This window comes from Pipistrellus kuhlii, unplaced genomic scaffold, assembly GCF_014108245.1.
Source record: "Pipistrellus kuhlii isolate mPipKuh1 unplaced genomic scaffold, mPipKuh1.p scaffold_m20_p_10, whole genome shotgun sequence".
Taxonomy (NCBI): domain Eukaryota; kingdom Metazoa; phylum Chordata; class Mammalia; order Chiroptera; family Vespertilionidae; genus Pipistrellus; species Pipistrellus kuhlii.
In genome coordinates, this window is record NW_023425405.1 from 44,815,865 (window position 1) to 44,836,269 (window position 20,405).

The 20,405-nt window shown below is 37.9% G+C and overlaps 1 protein-coding gene across 6 annotated transcripts in view; it reads left to right on the forward strand.

Annotated features, from left to right (window-relative positions):
• Nucleotides 1–14,094: 14,094 nt before the first annotated feature.
• Nucleotides 14,095–20,405, forward strand: part of PCLO (piccolo presynaptic cytomatrix protein) — a 253,191-nt gene continuing 246,880 nt past the window's right edge. For 2 of the 6 annotated variants that reach the window (XM_045578497.1, XM_036429575.2), the window contains exon 1: nt 14,095–14,645. In XM_045578497.1, coding sequence (XP_045434453.1) covers nt 14,446–14,645 — 200 coding nt within the window. In that variant the 5' untranslated portion in view covers nt 14,095–14,445. The remainder of the gene's footprint in view (nt 14,646–20,405) is intronic. The other 4 variants (XM_036429574.2, XM_045578496.1, XM_045578495.1 and 1 more) reach the window with 3 other exon arrangements.

Consider the following 20,405-nt stretch of genomic DNA (forward strand, 5'->3'; position numbering starts at 1 on the left):
GCACACAAACCGATGTGCCCAAAGGAAGATCAATAGTAGAAATCAGTGGAGAGGCAAAGACGAAAATGTGGCTGAAGTCTGTAAGATATTGAACTTCTTGTCCCCCATCTTTCAAAACTGTAGTTCAGTTGACAGGCCTAACATCAATGATGAATGATGAGCCCTAACTAGTTATATCAAATTGGTACACAGATTATATCCTCTCTAGATGAGGAGTGGGGACTGTGGCCTCGTCAAATACAAAATATTTTCAGGTGGGCAGGCAGGGAAAATACACTGAGCAGTTGGGTGAGAGCAGATCTAAGGTTTGATACCCCACTCGAGTGAATTGTGTCCAGGCAGGAATGGGTTCAGAACTGCCAGTTTCATTTTTCTTTCTTTCTTTCTTTCTTTCTTTCTTTCTTTCTTTCTTTCTTTCTTTTCTTTCTTTCTTTTTCTTTCTTTCTTTTCTTTTCTTTCTTTCTTTTCTTCTTTCTTCTTCTTTCTTTCTTTCTTTCTTTCTTTCTTTCTTTCTTTTTTAAATATATATTTTATTGATTTTTCACAGAGAGGAAGGGAGAGGGACAAAGAGAAACATCGATGAGAGAGAAGCATCAATCAGCTGCCTCCTGTACACCCTGCAATGGGGATGTGCCCGCAGCCAAGGTACATGCCCTTGACCAGAATCAAACCCAGTCTTCAGGCCAACACTCTATCCACTGAGCCAAACTGGTTTTGGCTGCCAGTTTCATTTTTCCAATGAAGCAAGAAATCTAAACATTTAAATGAGTAAGCTCTTAATTTAAAAGGGGAAAAAAAGCATGTAAAAATTATTGTGTGGCCAAACCGGTTTGGCTCGATGGATAGAGCATAGGCCTACAGTCTCAAGGGTCCCAGGTTCAATTCTGGTCAAGGGCATGTACTTTGGTTGTGGGCACATCCCCAGTGGGGGGTGTGAGGCAGCTGATTGATGTTCCTCTCTCATCAATGTTTCTAACTTCCTATCCCTCTCCCTTCCTCTCTGTAAAAAGTCAATAAAATATATTTTTAAAAAAATTACCGTGTGAAGAAAACACACCATCTGTAGGCCACATTCAGTCCTCTAGTACTTGGCTTCTCATAGTCACTACAGGAAGAGGAAATGGACATCCTATCACCATTTTATCCTGGCGGATACATGAATAAGGATTCCTAAAGCTTCCCAAAAATTCAGTCCATGTCTCAAGATGAATCTGTCTCCCTTCGTTTAATTCAGAATTTGTTCACTTCCCATTTTTGTTTGTTTTAAATGTAAATTAAAATATATAGATATAGATATAGATATAGATATAGATATAGATATAGATAGATATATAGATATATAGATATATAGATATATAGATATATAGATATATAGATATATAGATATATAGATATATAGATATATATATCGGCACTGCATGTGATATTTGATGAACAAATTATAGTACAGTATTATTAAATAAATAATGGCAAAAAATTTTAAAACAGTTAAATTAATTTTTATTTTGTTTTTGGTTTGTTATATTCTTTTTTCTTATAACCACAATAAACTAGTACAGAGAACGCCCCTGTACAAGACACCATAACAGAGGTCCAAAGGTCAAGCTGTGCCCTCAGTAAGGCTAAAGAACTCAGTCTCTAGTAACTGGAATTCAGGCAATCATCCTTGTTTTCTGATGGATCACTGTGTGCATGGCACTGTCTATGCTTTCAGCCAGATGTGAACAAATGGTTGACCACTAGGCCCTGGTAGCAATAGATAAAGTGGTTGCTTTTTCTGTGTCATAGGACTACCCGAAGTTCCTCTTCACAATGCAGTGCCCAAAGGTGTTGGACTTCTTGTCAAGCTCCTTACCCATGAGTCTCAGTGTCTTCAAGCTGTAGCTCTTGAGTAGTGCACTCCACCGAGTCCCATTGCATCTGCTCTCTCGTGTCTGCATCTACAATCACGGCTTTTTGAAAAATCAAACTTCTCTAGTGGCAAGGGTAAATGACATGAGTTATGCTGGAGACTGGCTCATTAATTCACTTTTGTAAGTTACCTTACAGCAGTGATTTTCAAGCAGTACGCTGCAAAAATGTGTAAAACATGCAATACCTGACTATTTAGTCAGAAGCACGAACATCTTTTCCCTAAACTGTCGAGTAAAAAAAATGACAACAGCCAACACAACAATTGCCATCAGCTGTGAATGAATTGAAATTATTCCTTTTTTTTCCAGATTGCCAAAAAATGTATTTTTTGGTGTGCTGCAGAATTTCACTAATTTCAGAGACTAGTTTCTGTGTGTCATTAGATAAAAAGGGTCTAAAATGCTGCCTTAGAGCATGGACTGGCCTACCACCACAGTTTTCCTGGGGGACTGATTTCTTTTTTCATATTTAGCCTTGTTCATTATATTTGGAAAAAACAAAACTCTCTTCGAGATTATGGTCAGCTAAGCAATTGCTGGTTCCTGACTCAAGATACTGAATTCCAATTTACTTCCACTATAGCCAAATGAATGTTCTGTCTAAATACCCACATACTCTAAGCTGAAGCATCAAATGGGGTGGAGGGGAAAGATTAAAAAATAATAAATAACAAATCCCATGGTACACAGATTGGCTCTCTGTACCATGGGATTTGAAAGTATAATATGTTGAATCTTTCCTGGTGCCTAAGTTACAAAATTACAGTCTGTTAACCAACCCACGGCCTCTAAAATCAGAATGTATGGTATACAGTATACACTTTCCATTAGTCCTTCTCTCTTCCCATTTTCACTGGTCCTATTCCGTCTTCTTTATTATCATTTGTTATTTCAATCCTTAAGGAGCATATAAATCACCTGAGGATTTTGTTAACCAAACTCAAGGAGTTCAACACTTGGGGTGGTCTATTCCAGACCAAGATGCTTGGAGTGTTCGGTTGTCTCAAGATAGTTTAATTTAGATTCAGCAAGTAAGAGACAAGAGATTCAAGTGCAAAGCTCTGTGGCCCCAAGGCAGGGGAGGGCCTCAATGGGGGGGGGAGGGGACTTTGACATCACTTAGATACACTATTAATCAATCATCTGTTGATTTCTTCTTTGTAGTTGGCTACATGTACCTGGTTGAGTTCCTGTCAAGAGCATTCTGTGTACAGCCGCATCTGCAAAATGTTGGGCTACATTTTAACATTTTGCAATAGCAGCATTCAGTAAGAACCACCCCAACGTTCAGACCATTGCCCTAACATTTTTGTGGAAGCGCACATTCTAGGGTCAGGCTAGAGAGTCTGTTTCCCCACAAGCTCTTAAACAGTGCTGATGGGGAAGGTCAAGAACCATGCTTTGCCCAGAAAGATTGCAGACAATTGTCACAATTTCTGGCTCAAGGATTAGTTGGGCTCCTCTTCTCAGTGTTTAAAAAAAAAAAAAAAAATGTGTTTTTTTTTTTTTAAATTTCACTCTCCTTACTTGCTTCTCTCATTCTTCTCTTGACCTATTTCAATCTTGACCTGCCTTTTTACCAACTCCCATGAAACAGAGGTCTAGGGTGAAAGTACCTTCCTCCAGATAAGACTTTCATTTGGTTTTACCTTTTATCTAGAGGTACAAAGGGTCCACTTTAACGAGTTAACTGCCACGTGTCCAAAACGGAAACCATCCTTGCGTCTATAGAAAAAGTCTATATATTGGAAACAAAGTTTGAGACAAATTTTCTTACAGAACTTAGGCAATTTACCTGTAAAATAGGAAATTTAAGGGTAAATGTTGAGTTTATCCTCCCCCCTGCGGCCCTCAGGCTCAGGGTTTTTACTTTTATTATTAATTTTTAAATTGACTTGAGAGAAAGGAAGGGTTAGAGTGTGGGAAGGAGGTAAAAGGAAGTGGGAGAGAGAGAGAGAGAGAGAGAGAGAGAGAGAGAGAGAGAGAGAGAGGGAGAGAGGGGAGAGAGAGAGAGAGAGAGAGAGAGAGAGAGAGAGAGAGGAGATTTGTCGTTTCGTTCATTGGTTGTTTGTTGAATGTGCCCTGACCTGGGTGGAGCCTGCAAACCCGGCCTTTCAGGATAATGCTCTAACCAACTGAGCTGGCTGGCCAGGGCCTCTGGGCTTTTATTTTAGGCCTTCTTGAAACTCAACAAGGCTGTTGAAAGGAAAGATGAAACTTTTCTGAATCAGCAAATGCCCTCAGCACAAAAGCAGCTTGCAGGTTCCCATTTCCCTTCAGTTTTTGTAGTACCGTATTTTTCGGACCATAAGACGCACTTTTTTCCCCCCAGAAGTGGGGGGAAAAAGTCCCTGCGTCTTATGGTCCAAATATAGCCTACACATATACTTTAAAAAAAAAGTTTTTTTACTTGCCCGACTCTGTGTGGTCTCTGTGCTTGCCTGGCTCTAAAATGGTTCTAAATGCTGCTGTTTACTTTACAGGGTTGATTACATGTGTTTATGACTGTGATGTTGGGTTTTAATGCACATAAAATATTTTAGGACACTATTTGTTTCAGAATCTTTTTTTCTTCATTTCCTTTCTCTAAAAACTGGTGCATCTTATGGTCCGGTGCGTCTTATGGTCCGAAAAAAATGGTAATTCGCCACATCATATCATCAGCTCTTTGATGCACCATAATACTCTTTTTAAAAAAATCTTCACCCAAATGTGGTTCTTTTTTTTTTTTAAGAAAGAAGGAAAGAGAGAGAGAGAGAGAGAGAGAGAGAGAGAGAGAGAACATCAATATGAGAGAGGAACATCAATCAGTTGCCTACCATATGCACCTGACTGGGAATTGAACCCATAACCTAGGTATATGCCCTGACTCAGAATTGAACCCGAAACCTTTCTGGTGTGTAGGACGACATTCCAACCAACTATGCCACCTGGCCAGGGACATCACATTATCCTTTAAATGAATTTTGACTAACTTCTTAGTTGTTGTTGTTGTGTTGTTTTAACAAGGGTCTTGTCCAAATAAGCTGGTTTGCTGTTTTTGAAAATAAGAAATCTGTAATTACTTTTAATAATATCTGCCTTCCCCACAACATTATACACTCTTTAAGAAAAGGAACTGGGTCTGTTTGGTAGGACACTATATTTCTAGTTCAGCACATAGTAGGTGCTCAAACTGTTTGCTGAATGAAGGAAGCCTGCCTCACTGAGCAAAGCCAGGAGATGATCTATAGCTGCTAAGGCAGGCAGGCAGGCAGGCAGGTGAGAGAGATGATTCTAAGATGGGCATCTAAAGCAAATAATTGAGCTGCAAAGTCTGACCTTGCTTCTTATCCAGATGGTTCGTCTTTCCTCCTGATGCATTTGAGAATGAAGCTTATAGGATGACCAGAGAGAAACTATGTATATTGTTCTCTTCACAAGGAGCCTTTCCTCTGTGGAAAATCTAACAGCTTCTATTTGAATCTTTTACTCTCTATGATTAAAAATAGCCTCTGCTTCCTGCCAAGTGTTGCAAAGAAATCAATAAAAGATCATGATTATCTATCTTGGAATGTCTTTTATTAGATTGATACAATTACTTTTTTTTTCTTTGAAGAGCTCAGATTTTAAATCTGTGATTGGTATGTCTTTGATCTTATGAGATGGATGATGAGAATAAAATATGTGAAAAATTAAACTTCTCTAGTGGCTAGTGTAAATGATACAAGTGTTATATTGGAGACTGGCTTATTAATTCATATTTGCAGTTTAACGACTTATAAAGCAGACCTGTGATGGTTATTGCAGTATAGTATACCTGTCAGTTTGATATCCCTGCAGTGAAGTCCTTTAGAAAACATGAAGTAACATTATAGACGGGCTATGGACCATCTGCCAATAGCAGGCACTGATCTTTGTATATGAGCACTAAATCCAATGGGGGAAGGGAGAGGCAGGGAAAGCTTCAGGCACAATTAGACAAAATCTTTGCCATCTTTCACATACTCAATAATTAAAACTGACAAATCTTGCCAAAACAAGTTTGGCTCAGTGGATAGAGCATCAGCCTGGGGACTGAAGGGTCCCAGGTTCTATTCTGGTCAAGGGCACATATCTTTGTTGTGGGCACATCCCTAGTAGGGGGCGTGCAGGAGGCAGCTGATCCAATGTTTCTCTCTCATTGACGTTTCTAACTCTCTATCTCTCTCCCTGCCTCTCTGTAATAAAATATATATATTTTTAAAAACCTGACAAATCTAGATCTTGGTTGGAATAAAGGGCGTGAGAAATGGTGAACAATAAAATTATTTGAGGCAAGACATCTAGCCCCAAATGCAAATAAAACATGATAAATAATAGATGACAACTTTTTATTGAATTATCCTTTAAAATCAGAATAATAAAAACAAATTTATTACATTTTTCCAATGTACTTATTTTTCTTTTTTTGGCTATATGAAATACTTCTTAGATAATTAAAGGACTACATGCCACTTTCTAACTTTGATTATAATTTTTGGTCAGCTTATTAAGAAAGTATATATACTTCCACTATACTTAAAAGTAATATCAAACTTCTGAAAGTGGCCACAGACATACCACACAGGAATCTATGCACTCATTAGTAGGAACTATGTTTTCATAACAGAGTGCTTTGGTGATATATTAAATAAAATATGACCTAGTTCAAATTCTGTCATTTATAGAATGCTCCTTATTCTTAATGAAAACATTCCCTTATGCTCTTCCATCATAGGTGTTCTCTACAAAATAGTTAATATATTTTTTGCATTATTCACACTCTTCATCTGAAGACTTCTCACTAATGCATTTAATGTCTGTTGGTTTGAACATTCACTGTGTGAACTGGATACTGATAAGATTGCAAGAAAAACAAAAACGTTGTTCCATCATTCTAAGGACTCAGTCCTGAAACATTTAATGAGTAAAGCATGATCATATGTAAATAAATGTCAAATGAGTAGTAAGATTCTCAAATAATAATTGAAAGCAACAGTGGCTTAGCATAAAAAGAGATCTTTTAAAGATAAAAGGGCTTTGAGTTTGGCCTTGAGAAATGTAAGGATGGGTAGAGGCTAGAAGACAATCTTCCCAGATTAAGGAAAAACAAAGACTAGAAAAGAGGTGAGCTTGGTTGGCATTTTGGGAGTCAACTCAAAAGAAAAACAGGAATGGGTCATTGATGTGGAATGGATAAGGGGAGCTTGTGTTTTATTAACATTAGTTTCTCTAGTAAAGAAATACCTCTTTCTATTTTATATTAGTTAAGATAACACAGACTGCTTTAATAAAAAGGCTAAAGAACAAAAACATTCTCTGGCTCACACACAATAGACATTTCCCCCCTCACTTATAAAAGTATACACAGAAGGTGGTCTTAGCAGGGGAAGGCAGAATTCCACACATGGTTTTCCAACTAACCCTCCTAATGACTCTGCCATCTTCAATTCAGGGAACCTCTGGAGTTCACCTGTCTCCATCCTGTCAGCCATAGAGGCATACACTCCAGAATTCCATTGGGCTGGGCCTAGAAACAACACATTTCCATTAGGTGGAGCTGAGTCATGAGGCTACCCATGATGTTACCAGAGATAGTTAGGTGGAGTTCAGGGAGTCTCCCCCGTGGCCACGATGGCTCAGGGAGAGGTTCTTACACCAAGTGCACCAAAAGCTAGCAAGAAAATTGGAGAGAGAGAGAAAAAAGGCCCTCCCCTCATGATCCCTGTAAGAACTCCAGGCTTGAGCTGGAAGGGGGACTCCACAGTTCTCCCAGGTCATAGCATCTGAATAAACCTCTCTCCTTTTGAACCAACACCTGCCTCACGAGTTTGGCTTTCTTTTTGGCAGGCAGCTGAACTTGTGTTTTTTGGTTATTATAACTGCAAGAGAAGTTGGCAACTGTGGTCAAGCTACTTGACCAAAAGGGGAGAAAACTGATACTGGTGAAGAGTTAGCATCTCAATATGGGATATAAACAAATCTATAAATATACTATAACCTGTCTTTTTTTTCTCTCTCTCTCTATCTTGAGCATGTATTTTCCATTGTATCCAAAAAAACTGCTTATATTGAGTTTACCAGATTTAGATGGACACTTTTAATTCATGTTCTTCAGTAAAAGACTCTTACCTTTCTAGATTTCCTTCTTCGATCTTCTAAATTGCAATGATTGATATCTTCTTTGATTTGCTGTGCTTATCTAGTTCTATTTTGCAAAATGTGGTAACCAGAATTGTGTGCCATATTCCAAATGCAGAATTACCACTTTGAACAGAGTAAATCTGTATTTCTTAGCTTTCTCTTAAAAACTCATTTCTGATAATGTCAACCATGTTGCTGATGTCTTTGGCTCCAGATTCAAAATAAATAAATAAATAAACAAATAAATAAATAGATAAATAAAAATAAAATAAAATAAAATCTACACCGATTCCCAAGTGGCTCTTTCTTATCTTTAGTTTTGTATTTCTGACAGTAAAATCTACTATCTTTTCAAAGCAATAATTCTCAACCCACACTGTATGTTACAATCATCTAGGTAGCTTTAAAAAAAATACAAATGCCATCCTTTCCCTTAAGATTCTTAATTTGTATGAGATGAAGCATAGCTATTGATCATTTTCAAAACATCTATAGGTAATTGTAATATCCTCTCAGGGTTTTAAACCATTGTAAGAGTAATTTGCAATTTTTTACTATTGTACTTTACATGTGCCTATTGAAAATTATCTATTATTTTTTTTCAAACAGAGAGACAAGAGCAAATCTTTCCAAAGGATCCTCCCTTTAGTTTGTAATTAGCCCATGAGAAAATTGTAGGGCTTTCTGAAAACCGTAATAAACTTTGCACATCAGCACATATGATAATAATGACTGAAACACAGATGTCACATACCCTTTGTCCTCCACTCCTGTGTATGAACATGATATCCACATCCCCTAGAGTTTTAATGTATTTCAGCTTGGATATAAAGCCTGCATCTCTTTCAGTGCCACCCCTCACTCCTACCCCCTCTCAAAGAGTCCATGTACAGATGCCTTAGTCATATGGACTTTCCTGGAATTTGCATGAGAGAGACAAAGCGGGGCTTTTCATTTCACCATCTAGGGAACTACCCTGAAGCCTCACTGACTTGTCAGTCCTGCAGAGCTCCCCGGGCCACATCACCACTAGAGGCAGCAGTGAGGACATTTCCATTTCTCCTTTCCACCAAACACGTGGCCTCAGAGGTCCTCCTTCCCTTATACTTTTGCCTTCCAACCTACGGTACTCAACCAATTCAAATTGCTCTCTCTTTATTCTGCAGAGCAATGCAGATAAGCCCTGAATATATCTTCCTTATCTATCGAGTATCTTCCTTATCTATTCACGGATCAGTGGACCTCTAGGTTGCTTCCATGTTTTGGCTATTGTAAATAATGATACAGTGCACATAGGGTGGACATATTTTTTCAAATTAGTGTTTTCATTTTCTTCAGATAAACACACAGAAGTAGAACTGTTGGGTCATATGGTAGAACTATTTTTAGTGTGTGTGTGTGGTTTCTTTAATGAATCTTGACATTGTTGTGCATAGTTCTAGCCACCATTTTAAGTAGGATCTTAAAAGTGTCACCTTCCTTCCCCCAGCAGAGTCTCCAATAAATACATTGGTCTCCCTCAGAAAAAAAAATCTCATGAATACGTTTCCCAACTTTGTAGTTAACTTTTTGCTTGGATAGGATAGTGTTGCATGATTAAAAAACCATCCTCATATATATATATATATATATATATATATATATATATATATATATTTATATATATATATATATATATATATATATATATATATATTTTTTTTTTTTTAAATACATATATATATATATATATATGTATTTTTTTTTCCTGTTAGCCTTTCATGAGACAAGCATGTAATTATCCATTATAATTGGGTTCTTTCTTATTCATAGATGAGAAGAACAATATTTGAAAATTTTGAACCAGTAACTCAAGTACAACTGGGCAGTAACTGGGAAAACAGTCACTAGAAGTAAGAGTGAAAGGGGGATTTTGAATGATTATGCATAACCATAATGTGTAAAAACTGGGATTTCTAAAACCCCCAAACATAGTGACCGCGATAATTATGGAAGTCACTATTGTCATTCTGTTTCATGATTCTTTGGGTTTAGGTCAGTTCTTGTACTGATTTGACCTGGCTCATTGATGTGACTGTAGCCAGCAGGTACCTCCCCTGAGCCAGGTTGCTCTCAGGGGATTCATTAAGGCTTCAGCTGTGATGGCTGGAGGCTGGAGCAGCTGGGTGCCTTTCCTCATGGAGTCCCACCTCCCGGGCTTCTTCAGAGCATGGAAAATCTCCAGATGAGTAGGAGGGCCGGATTGGAAGGCTAGCCTGGGAAGTTCCATGCCACCACGCTTTTGGTAAAAATAAGTGAGGACTTCAGTGCTTGTCAAGGGATGAGGAAACAAACCCGGCCTCTTGAGGGGCAGTGTGGCAGTCCCACTGTAGAGGGCGGTGGACAGGCAGTTTGGGTTCCCTGAGGACCAGTTTCGTAAGAATCTACCACAGTGGCCGTATGTTTCTTACTTTACAAGAGCATTCACCTCTTTTTCTCATTTAGTTTTCACAAGAACCCTGAGAGTTGGTATACTTTTTCCATTTTTGGAGGTGAGAAACCTAAGGTTCTGAAGAGTCCAAATTGATCTATGATGGCAGAGCTAGGATTTAAAGTCACACATTGTCAACAACAATCATGAATAAGACAAGCACACGTCTTCCCGTTTTCCCAAGAGTAGGTTATAAATTCTAAAGCCTACTGTAAACTGGCTAAATAATGTTGAAACATCTGAGGTACAATCTCAACACTTATTAGAATTTTCAAATTACAAATTAATGTTGTAAAGTGACATAGAAATTATTAATTTTGTTCTTAATATATCTTACACCTTTAGGAATTTTAAATACAAGTGCCTTTCCCTATTTTAAATTACAGTTTTGCTTAGGAATAAATATAAAGGGAAAGAAGCTCTCTGATATTCCAGATGTCAGAATTCACAAATAAATGTATCAGACTCTTCTCTAAAACACTCTTCAGGCTTTGTCCCTCAAAACCGAGAAGGCAGTTTATAATGAACTGTAATCTCACTTGAGTTCCCTCCATTCTAACTGCACATCTCATTTTAAAGCAGAGCTAACAAAAATGGCTGAGAAAAGCAATTGAGAAGCAGCTCAGCCATAACAAAAAATTATGTTGGACCTTAACGTCCTGCAGGTTCCTGCTCCACTAAATTCACACAACCCTCTCTTACCTTCTATTGGAGAGGGAACATTAAAAATGATATGTGCCCATATAGAAATGGACATAATGTGTATATTTAAACAAACATAAAGTTATACATCCACACATACACTACAATCCATGGACTTTTAAATCCAAGGACTCATTATAGAGTCATGTTTAGTTGGTAATGACCGCATTGAGATTTGTTCTAATTTACCAAAATGGGAACTACTTGGGGAACTGACAAGAACAAAACAAATAGGAAAAGATCTGGATTTCTGGAGGTAAGACGTCATTTTGGAAGACATAATGGTATAGAACAGTGGCTGTTTTAAACAACTAATGATTCATTTTATGACCTACCTATCAAGATGAGTGAATGGGACCTCAACTATCAGCTTGTTAAATTAAGTATAAATTCAAATAAATGATCATTAGAGTAGTGGTATGACAAACAGGGAGCAATAAAGATTTTGAACCCAGCACCACCCATTTGCAGAATCAAACAAATTATGACATTTTTCTGTGTAAGCAAGTAGAAACTCGATAAAGTTATCTACAGCATTTAACTCTTAGATTTCTGAGAATCCACACAAAATGAATTCATTGTTCCTCTTTAGATAATAAACACCTCCAAAGCACAAGAAGTCTTAAGCCGAAATAGAGGATTCAAAAAAGAAATGTTATTCAAAACTCCCAAAGGCAAAATCATTTTCAAAAATCAACAACAAAATTTTTCCCAAGTGTCAGCATCATATCTTTTGTTTTCACAGTCCATTTACTCTTCTCACCATATATCCCCATTTCCCTATTTTTTTGATAATGTTTGCTTCTGGGAGAGAGGAGGGAAGGAAAAGGTGAATGCACATTTTTTGCACAAACGATTACTTTTTGGTTAGCCTAGCAACATTACTTTGCATATTGATGATCATTTCTTATTACTTCACAGGATCCTTTTTATAGGCAGAGGAACTGAATATAGAGTTAAGAATATGTTTTCTTATTTAATCATTTACTCTGAGGTTAGAGTTGGAAAGCATATTTATCTGATTATTTTTTAGCTTGTGGCCTGTGGGTATAATTTGGTCAAATATATTTTGTTTTCACAAACCTTTAGCATATTTGGAGAAAATAGTCAATATGTGACTCTTCTCCTTCCTTACCTTCATCCAGACTGTTACTGATTCACAGGCAGTCTGAACCATGGGGCAATTACTTGTTTTCTCAGAGAAGAAATGATGACTCAGAATTGTGTACCAAATTATTTCCTTTTATGAAGCTAAATCATTTCCAGGAGGTATGACCATAATGTATTTGCCTCCAAGTGTGGCCATCAGGATGACTGGTTGCCTGAGCTTGACTTCTTTGTATGACGTGAGAGCATTTTCTTCTTTATTTAAATGAATGACCTTTAGTAGTTGTGACTTTGTAAGTCACATCTGTTAGTTTTGAGAAATTCAAAGTTTATGTAAAGTTCTTGTAGGAACTCAACCAGTAATACTTCAGCGGATGATTAGCTATAATCATATAGCCATACGTTATTATAACTGTGCCAAGTGTTTATTTTTGTCTTCCCAAAACTACTTTTATTGGCAATTCAATAAACTTTGAGCCCTCTCCACACACTATACTCCAGGTCTCAGTGCCTTTTCACATTATTTTTCCACCTAGAGTTTTCTTCTTTTCCCACTTCTACATGTCTACAAACTTCTTAGTCTTCAAAATTCACTCTGTCTGAGTCCTTACTGAGCTTCCAGTTGAAAATGACTTATTCATCTTTAACCTGCTCCCCCTCATCATAGTTTTGTTTCATGAACAGAATCATAATTCTTAACAACAGTTTCTAGTTTTGATAAAAGTGAAATGCACAGTGTCAAATTATTAAAATGATTATTGCAAAACCTTGGAAACATACCTTCTGAGCAACTCATTTATTTCTGTTTTATTTATTTTGTTAATTCCCAGTTGTTAGCTTTTTATTTTTTATTTTATGATTCCCAACAATTGGGACCTTAAGACTACTTTGTTAGGAAAGGCAGGTAGTACATTTGGGGCTGTAGATCCAGTGCTGAATTAAGTCAGCTGTGTGATTCTATAGTATGCAAATGAATTGACCTTTTTGGGTTCTTCTAGCCACATATTTTACTAAATAAACAAACAAACAAACAAACAAACAAACTCATGTTTACCAAATTCCATCATATAACATATTCTACAATCTATTTCTTACTAGAGTGTCCAAACCCCAATTTCCCACAACCCTTTACTTTTGTGTAGTCCCTTTAGGATACAGCACAGTTATATGCATTAAAAAACCATACCTGCTTACTGATGCTGTACCTAAGGTTTTAATCTAATTGTTCTGGGAAAGATCTAAATGCAAAAGGGCCAGTTTTAGCTCCTTTGGAAAAATTTAACCCAAAGATACCATGTTTTTTCCTGTGGTTCTCCAGTTACCTGAAACCATTCCTAGGATCCTCTAAAAACCCTCCTGGGGAAAACATACACACACACACACACACACACACACACACACACACACACACACACGATAAAACCACAAACCCCATGAAAAAAGAAAAAAAAAAAAAGGCTGAGAATAGCCAATTCCCCTCCAGCTCCCTTGCACCTCTCCCCCCCCAACCCCCCCCCTTTGAGTGCATCCTGCCAAAAGTCAGGTTGAGGCGTCCTGCCCCACGCCTGAGAGCAGAACCAGGGCAGATTGTTCCAGGCTTCCCACCGGCGCTCCCCCCGGGGGGGGGCCGGGCCCCTTTAAATCGGTGCCCAGAGCCGGGAAAGATGCTGAGCGACGCAGGCGGGATGGGCGTGGGCCCGGCCATCACCTGTTCCGCGGCGCGCACGCGCACTGCGCGGGGGCGGGGCGCGGGGGCGGGGCGGCGGCGCGGGGCCACCGCGGCTTCTCCGGGCTCCGGTCTGCGCGGCGGCGGCGGGGAGCTGTCTGTCTGCCGCCCAGGTTGCCTGGCGCTGTCCAACATGGAGGAGGAGGCACGGGCCGCGGGCGTCAGCACCTGCGAGCGGGACTAATCCGGCCCCCACATCCCCCCGCCTGCTGTCCCGGGGAGCGGCGCCGGGTCCGAGCCCAGGACGCTCCGCTGCCGCTGCTGCTGCTGCTGCTGCTGCTGCTGCCCGCACAGCCGGCTGCGGCCACGGCTCCGGAGGGGCCCGGCGCCCGGAGGGAGCGCGGCGGCGGCGGCGGCGGCGGCGGCTCCGGGCGGCCTCAGCCATGGGCAACGAGGCGAGCCTGGAAGGCGAAGGGCTCCCCGAAGGGCTGGCGGCGGCCGGCGTGGAGGCGGACCTGAGCCGGCTGAGCGAGGACGAGAGGAGGCAGATCGCCGCCGTCATGTCAAGGGCGCGGGGGCTGCCGGCGGGGAGCGCGTCCGCCGCCGCCGCCGCCGCCGCCGCCGAGCCGCCTCCCCGGCACAGGCACGCACCGCATGCTGTTCCGTGTCCGCGGCGTCTGTGTCATATATGTGCGGCTCTCCCTGGCACATGCGTGTCAGCACGGCGGCGCATATATGTGTCCTTTAAACGTTGGATGGATCCTCCCGAATGAATGGGGTGGCTTTTAGGAGAAATCATAAAGCCTTCTTTCTGATGGGCAGAGTGGAAAAAAAAAAAAAAAGGATGCCTTTGGTAGACTTTCTGGTGGGATGGGCAAGGGTGGCTTGCATTGCATTCTTGGAACCGTGATTTGGGGTTGTAATTTTTATTATTATTATTATTATTATTATTATTATTATTTGCCTTTTGGAACCTTTTGCCCCCACTAGGATGGCGAGGAGAGACGCCCTCCCGTGTATTTACTAATCTGGAAGTCTTGCATGCATACCAGACAGATGTGCTGGGAAATGGATCGGTGTGGGTGTTTACCTGTCTCTGGTTAAGACCTCCTCAGTCATTTGGGGGGGAGGGGGGGTCTTTTCTTTTTTTTCTTTTCTTTATATATGTCTCCATGTGTCTCTCCCAATACCATTCATTCCCTGGAGGTGTTGTGTTTTGTCCTTCCTTGCCATCCACCCCCCAGAGGAGAGCGGGAGCTGTTGAGGTAGAAGGTATAAAACGAATGCACCCTTTATGCTCAGTGCAGGGCCCTAAAATACGCTGTGGCATTCAGCAGATGGGTTGGTCACAGACAGCAGAGCAGGTGCTGTACGTGTATTTCTGAATTGGCATAGGCTTTTTTTTTTTTTTTTTTTTTAAACCGCTGCTCTTTTCTATACAGGAGTGCCTTACAGTTTTATGAAAGAGCATGTCCATTGGTGGTTATGTTTAGTTTCCAGTTCATACTTTTAAAGGCAGAGCTAGATCCATGACAGCTCGCACAGGCCATCCAGTGCTAGTCTGAGGTGTGAACGTGCTCATTTTCCTTCTCTGGCTCTCCATTTCCCTTCGTCCTGATAAATTGGTTGTTTTTCTAATTAGTGTACTAAAGAGGGTATAATCATCGTGCCAGCTCTGCCTTCATTATTGTAAACAGATGCTTTAACTTTCCCCCCTCCCCTAGAGAAGAGTTCTCTATTGGTGAAACCATTCCTGCTTTATGATAACTGGAGGGGAAACTACATGTTTTTTCATTTGAAGTATTAGAAATATTGCAGATCTGAATATATGTAGGTGTAGCTTATTATACTGTACTTCATAAAATATTTAACTTAAATACTGTCATAGAAGCATATGCAAATGATTGTGTCAAATGATTACAGTGCTACATTTAATGTAGGAGAACTGTAAAAATGAATTATGGATACATAAAATGTTTTATGATAGTATTTTTCATATAAAAATCCCAAAGGCCTAAAATCTATCAGGTAAAAACCCTATTTTCTTGAAATGAAACTACCACTGCTAGTTAAGTTAGCTACTTATATTGACTATGTGTTTTGTCTTGTTTTTTAAACTACTAATATATTGGGCTATTTCTTTGGTAAAAAAGCCCTTATCCATTATTCGAAGTAGTACAGCTATGTACTATTTTTCTCTACAGATAAAAATTTGACTTGGAAAATATTTTGAATGCGCATATACTAGATTTCCATAAGATAATAATGGGGCACAATATTTCTATTAACCTTCTAGAAATATATGCCTGCTCAACAGTTTTTCCTAAGAGGCATAAGCAACAGGTTTAACATGCTTCTTACAAATACCAAGAAAAGTGGGAGCTTTGATTTCTAAATTCCTAACTTTTCTTCTTTCAGAGGATGTCTGAAAAAATATTTCAGCCTTTGTTTTATGCACTATTTGTATTAAATAGCATACTTTTAAACTCTCTATTAATAATTTTATGGTAGAATTTTTATTAGTAGGTAATTTATGACTTCTTATTGGTTAAAGCTTCACCTAATTATATAAACAATATATTTCTAATTTTTGCAACTTGCTTATATTTTACTGAAAATTTTTATAAGAGGCACATAAGTTTTAGAAAATTATTATCCCCATAGGTGATACCAACAACAAAAAAATACTTGGCTTATTTAAATATTTAGAAACACATTAATTTAAGTATATCTGAGAAAATATATGCAAATTATTTGAAGTTTTAAGAGATTAAGTGCTGTGAATTAGACACAGTTGGATATGATTTTTAAAACATCTTTTTAAGAAATATGGGTTGAGAGCCCAGGGACCTAGGTTTTTATTTTGTTAATTTTACCGACTCATGAGAAATTATAAATGCTTCTCAGTCATATGTGCCTCAGTTTCCTTTCTTCTAAATAAGACAGGTAATACCTGTCTTACCTGTCTTGTAAAGTCATTCATTGTGAGGATCAATTAAAAATTCAGAAGGACATTTTTGTTTGAATTTTAAAATGGAAAAAAAAACTTATAAATAAATAAAAGTAGTAATATTAATATCAGTAGTGAATAGCACTGGCAGTGATGGCTACAGACAAGTTGTATGTTGAATTATTCATTAGTATGAATTAGTTTGATATGTCTATATTTTACATATTGGACAGTCAGTGCAATATAGTGGAAATCTCCCAGGAATCAAGGCACCATATATCTGTGACTAATTTTATAACATTGGGTTCATTTCTTAGCCTCTTTAAGCCCTAGTATCCTACAGCATAAAAACGAATTCCTGTAGTTGCTTGTATTTCTAATGTAAAATTTTATGTGGCTCAGCACATGAAGTTAAGTGTCATCGCCTATTGTGCTACACTTAACAAAATATCCCAGCATTCCAATGGCTTTTACAATCTACTCTTAAGTACATGTGTACCTTATATGTAGATGAACCAGTTTCCTCCTGCTGACCTAAAAAAAGAAAATTCTACCCTGGGGAGGACAGTAGTAAAATAGTGATATTGCATAAATCATGGATAATTATAAGCAAGGAGTCACAGGTTACAAATATAATGTTCTTAGATTTTTGATTCGACGTAGACCTAGGGAAATGCCATTTTATTACTTCTCCTACACATTCTTTCTACAGCTGCAGAAATGTCATGTGAAAAGGAATGACCAAAAACCACTTTTAATTAGTGGAGTATTTTATAAGAATTCCGAGTTTCGCAATTATTTTCTTTAGCATTCCTTTGAGCCTCCCCTACTGTCTAGACACTTCCTAGAGCAGCAGGCCAAATCCAGGATCTAAAAAGAATATGGCATGCTTCCAGTTATATCCCAGAAGGCCTGTGGAAGAATTTGAAGTGGAAAGAATTCAGGAAACATTAATTTAGAACAATACAAAACTTGCCATGTTCATCATTCGCTCACTCATTGTAATTCACTCGTCAGTCATTAATGCTCATTTACTAATAGTTAACAGGTTTGGTTCTAGTAGTGCAAGGATGAGTGAAACACATTGTCCAGGGGTTCATAGTCAAGTGAACAAGACATGGATGGCATTGTAGTTATTTTTCTTTTTAACAGAATAACTGTCCTACTAAACAAATTCACCAAAAGACCACAGTTTGCTAAGACAACTTTATATTTTTGTTTGGTATGGAGCCTACATTTTCTCTTTTCATATTTCATTTTTCCATCATCATTTATCCCCTCCAACCTCTCTTCAATGACTATTTCTCACTCCCAAGATTTCCATGTTTTATGTTTATTTGCATAATTATAGCAACTAAGACTAAGTTTAAATAGTAAGGCAACCTTGATAGTTATATCGGAATTTTTTCCCACAAAATAGAAGATAATTAAGAATATATTTTTTTAGTATTGTGTTTAAATATACATTTCTAGGACTCTGAACAAGGGAACCAATTCAATAAAGTGTCTAAATAATTACTTATAAGATAGTCACTTGTATAACAGAATCCCGAAGTATGTCCTACAAGGGAGTGATCCATTTTATTAATTGAATGTGAAACATTTCTAGAATAATATAAAGAGCTAAACAGTGGTTTACTATGGCTTTTTCTTTCATATGGAAGAGAACACATAGGAAGGCCTATAAAGAAAAATTCAAATTCATTTTTCCCAAATGAAAATATGTGGCTATACATTTAAAAACATATCTTAAAACTATTGGAGTTAATATGGTTAATTGATTTTACTCCCTTGATTAAAGGGTTAGCTTTTACTCCCTTGTTAAAAGCTTCAGAGATATGGTAATACCTGAGTTTTGTGATATTTTTTTCTTGGAGGAAATTGCCAGAACTACGAATTTTATGTATTATCTTTTATAAGAAAATCACTTTGTGCATACCATTTATAGATTATTTTCTTTCTGACCCTTTCTTAATTAGAAGTAATACTTCAGTGTTTCTTCTACCATGCCTTACATTATTTACTTACAAATGATCTGAAATTTAAAATTCAGTCTGTCCATGAGCAGGTATATTTTGATAAGACAAATTAAAACCTATAGAACTTTGTTGTGATCATCTCACATTTTAAGTGCTACTGAATCACTGTTTTTCCTTCATTTTTTCCCCTATTAATTAAAAAGAGGTAAATCTTTTCCAAAATGAAAAAGCTACATATATTAAACAGAATACTTGAAATTTGATTTATTTTTATACCTCTAATGCAGCATAGTCTTAGTTACAAATTTATAAACAAAGAAGGACTTAAAAATTAATGTACTTGATTTTTGACTAAAGGTGTATATAAGAAGCTATTTTAATACTTTAACATATTAATTTAAATTGGATCCTCTTACCAAAACTATTTTAAGTTATCCATCTATATTTGTCTTTGATTTAAAAGATATCCTTCAAATTAATTACTTCTTACAGTTTAAAGTCAATGCGAATAAATATTATTAGTAATCTAAGAATAGCAATACTATATGTTGTAGAAAACATTACTCAAGAATAGCATACATTTTCTTCATCTAAGAAAAGTGGCAATACTTTTCAAAAGTGCCCTCACAGCTAGCTTGTTGCGTTTGGCACCACAGGCTATATTTCAAGATGTTTTAAGCATCTGTTGTCCCCTTGCAAACAGATCTCAGATTGAGAATTAACTATTAGAAAAAAGTAATTCAGTGATCTAACAGTCTTCCACAAGACAGATGGAACTGTTTCCTGAAAGTTGCTAATTAAGTAGAATTTTTCATTCTATAAAGTTTAATATTTGATGGGTATTACCTTTTTAGACAGAATAGTGTAAATTGACTAGATCACATGTGTCAAACACAAGGCCCTCGGGCCAAATCCGTCCCGCCAGGCCTTGCAATGTGGCCCGCACCACGCTGTCATCACTGCACTCCGCTGCGTTTCCATCACAATGACAGTTTATGACTGTTCAGTAAACCATTCGGCCCGCGATTTAGGCTGGATTTTAGATTTTGGCCCCTTCTCTGATTGAGTTCGACACCCCTAGACTAGATGATCATTTTATCAGAGTCCCTGATAAGTGTAACCTTCTATACTAGAAACTCTCTTGATATTACAACGTGAACAAACAACAAAAAGCAGTTGCAGCGAACTCCCACATTTTAAAATGAATATTTTTTACTTATTAGTGCTGCTAGTATTTTGGAGACTAACATATTTTGGGCATATCTTGTGATGGAAAAGGACACATCCTATGAACATGCATGTACTGGGATATAATGTTGCTGAGTTAATATATTTATTTATGTTTTAAATATGGCCAGATTCTATTAAGTGTAAATGTAAATGACTTATTATGAATACTTCCTGGCTAGATATCTTAATTTTTCATCACTCATAGTAATAAGTATTGTTTTATTTCCCCTTTTCTTTGCCTTCA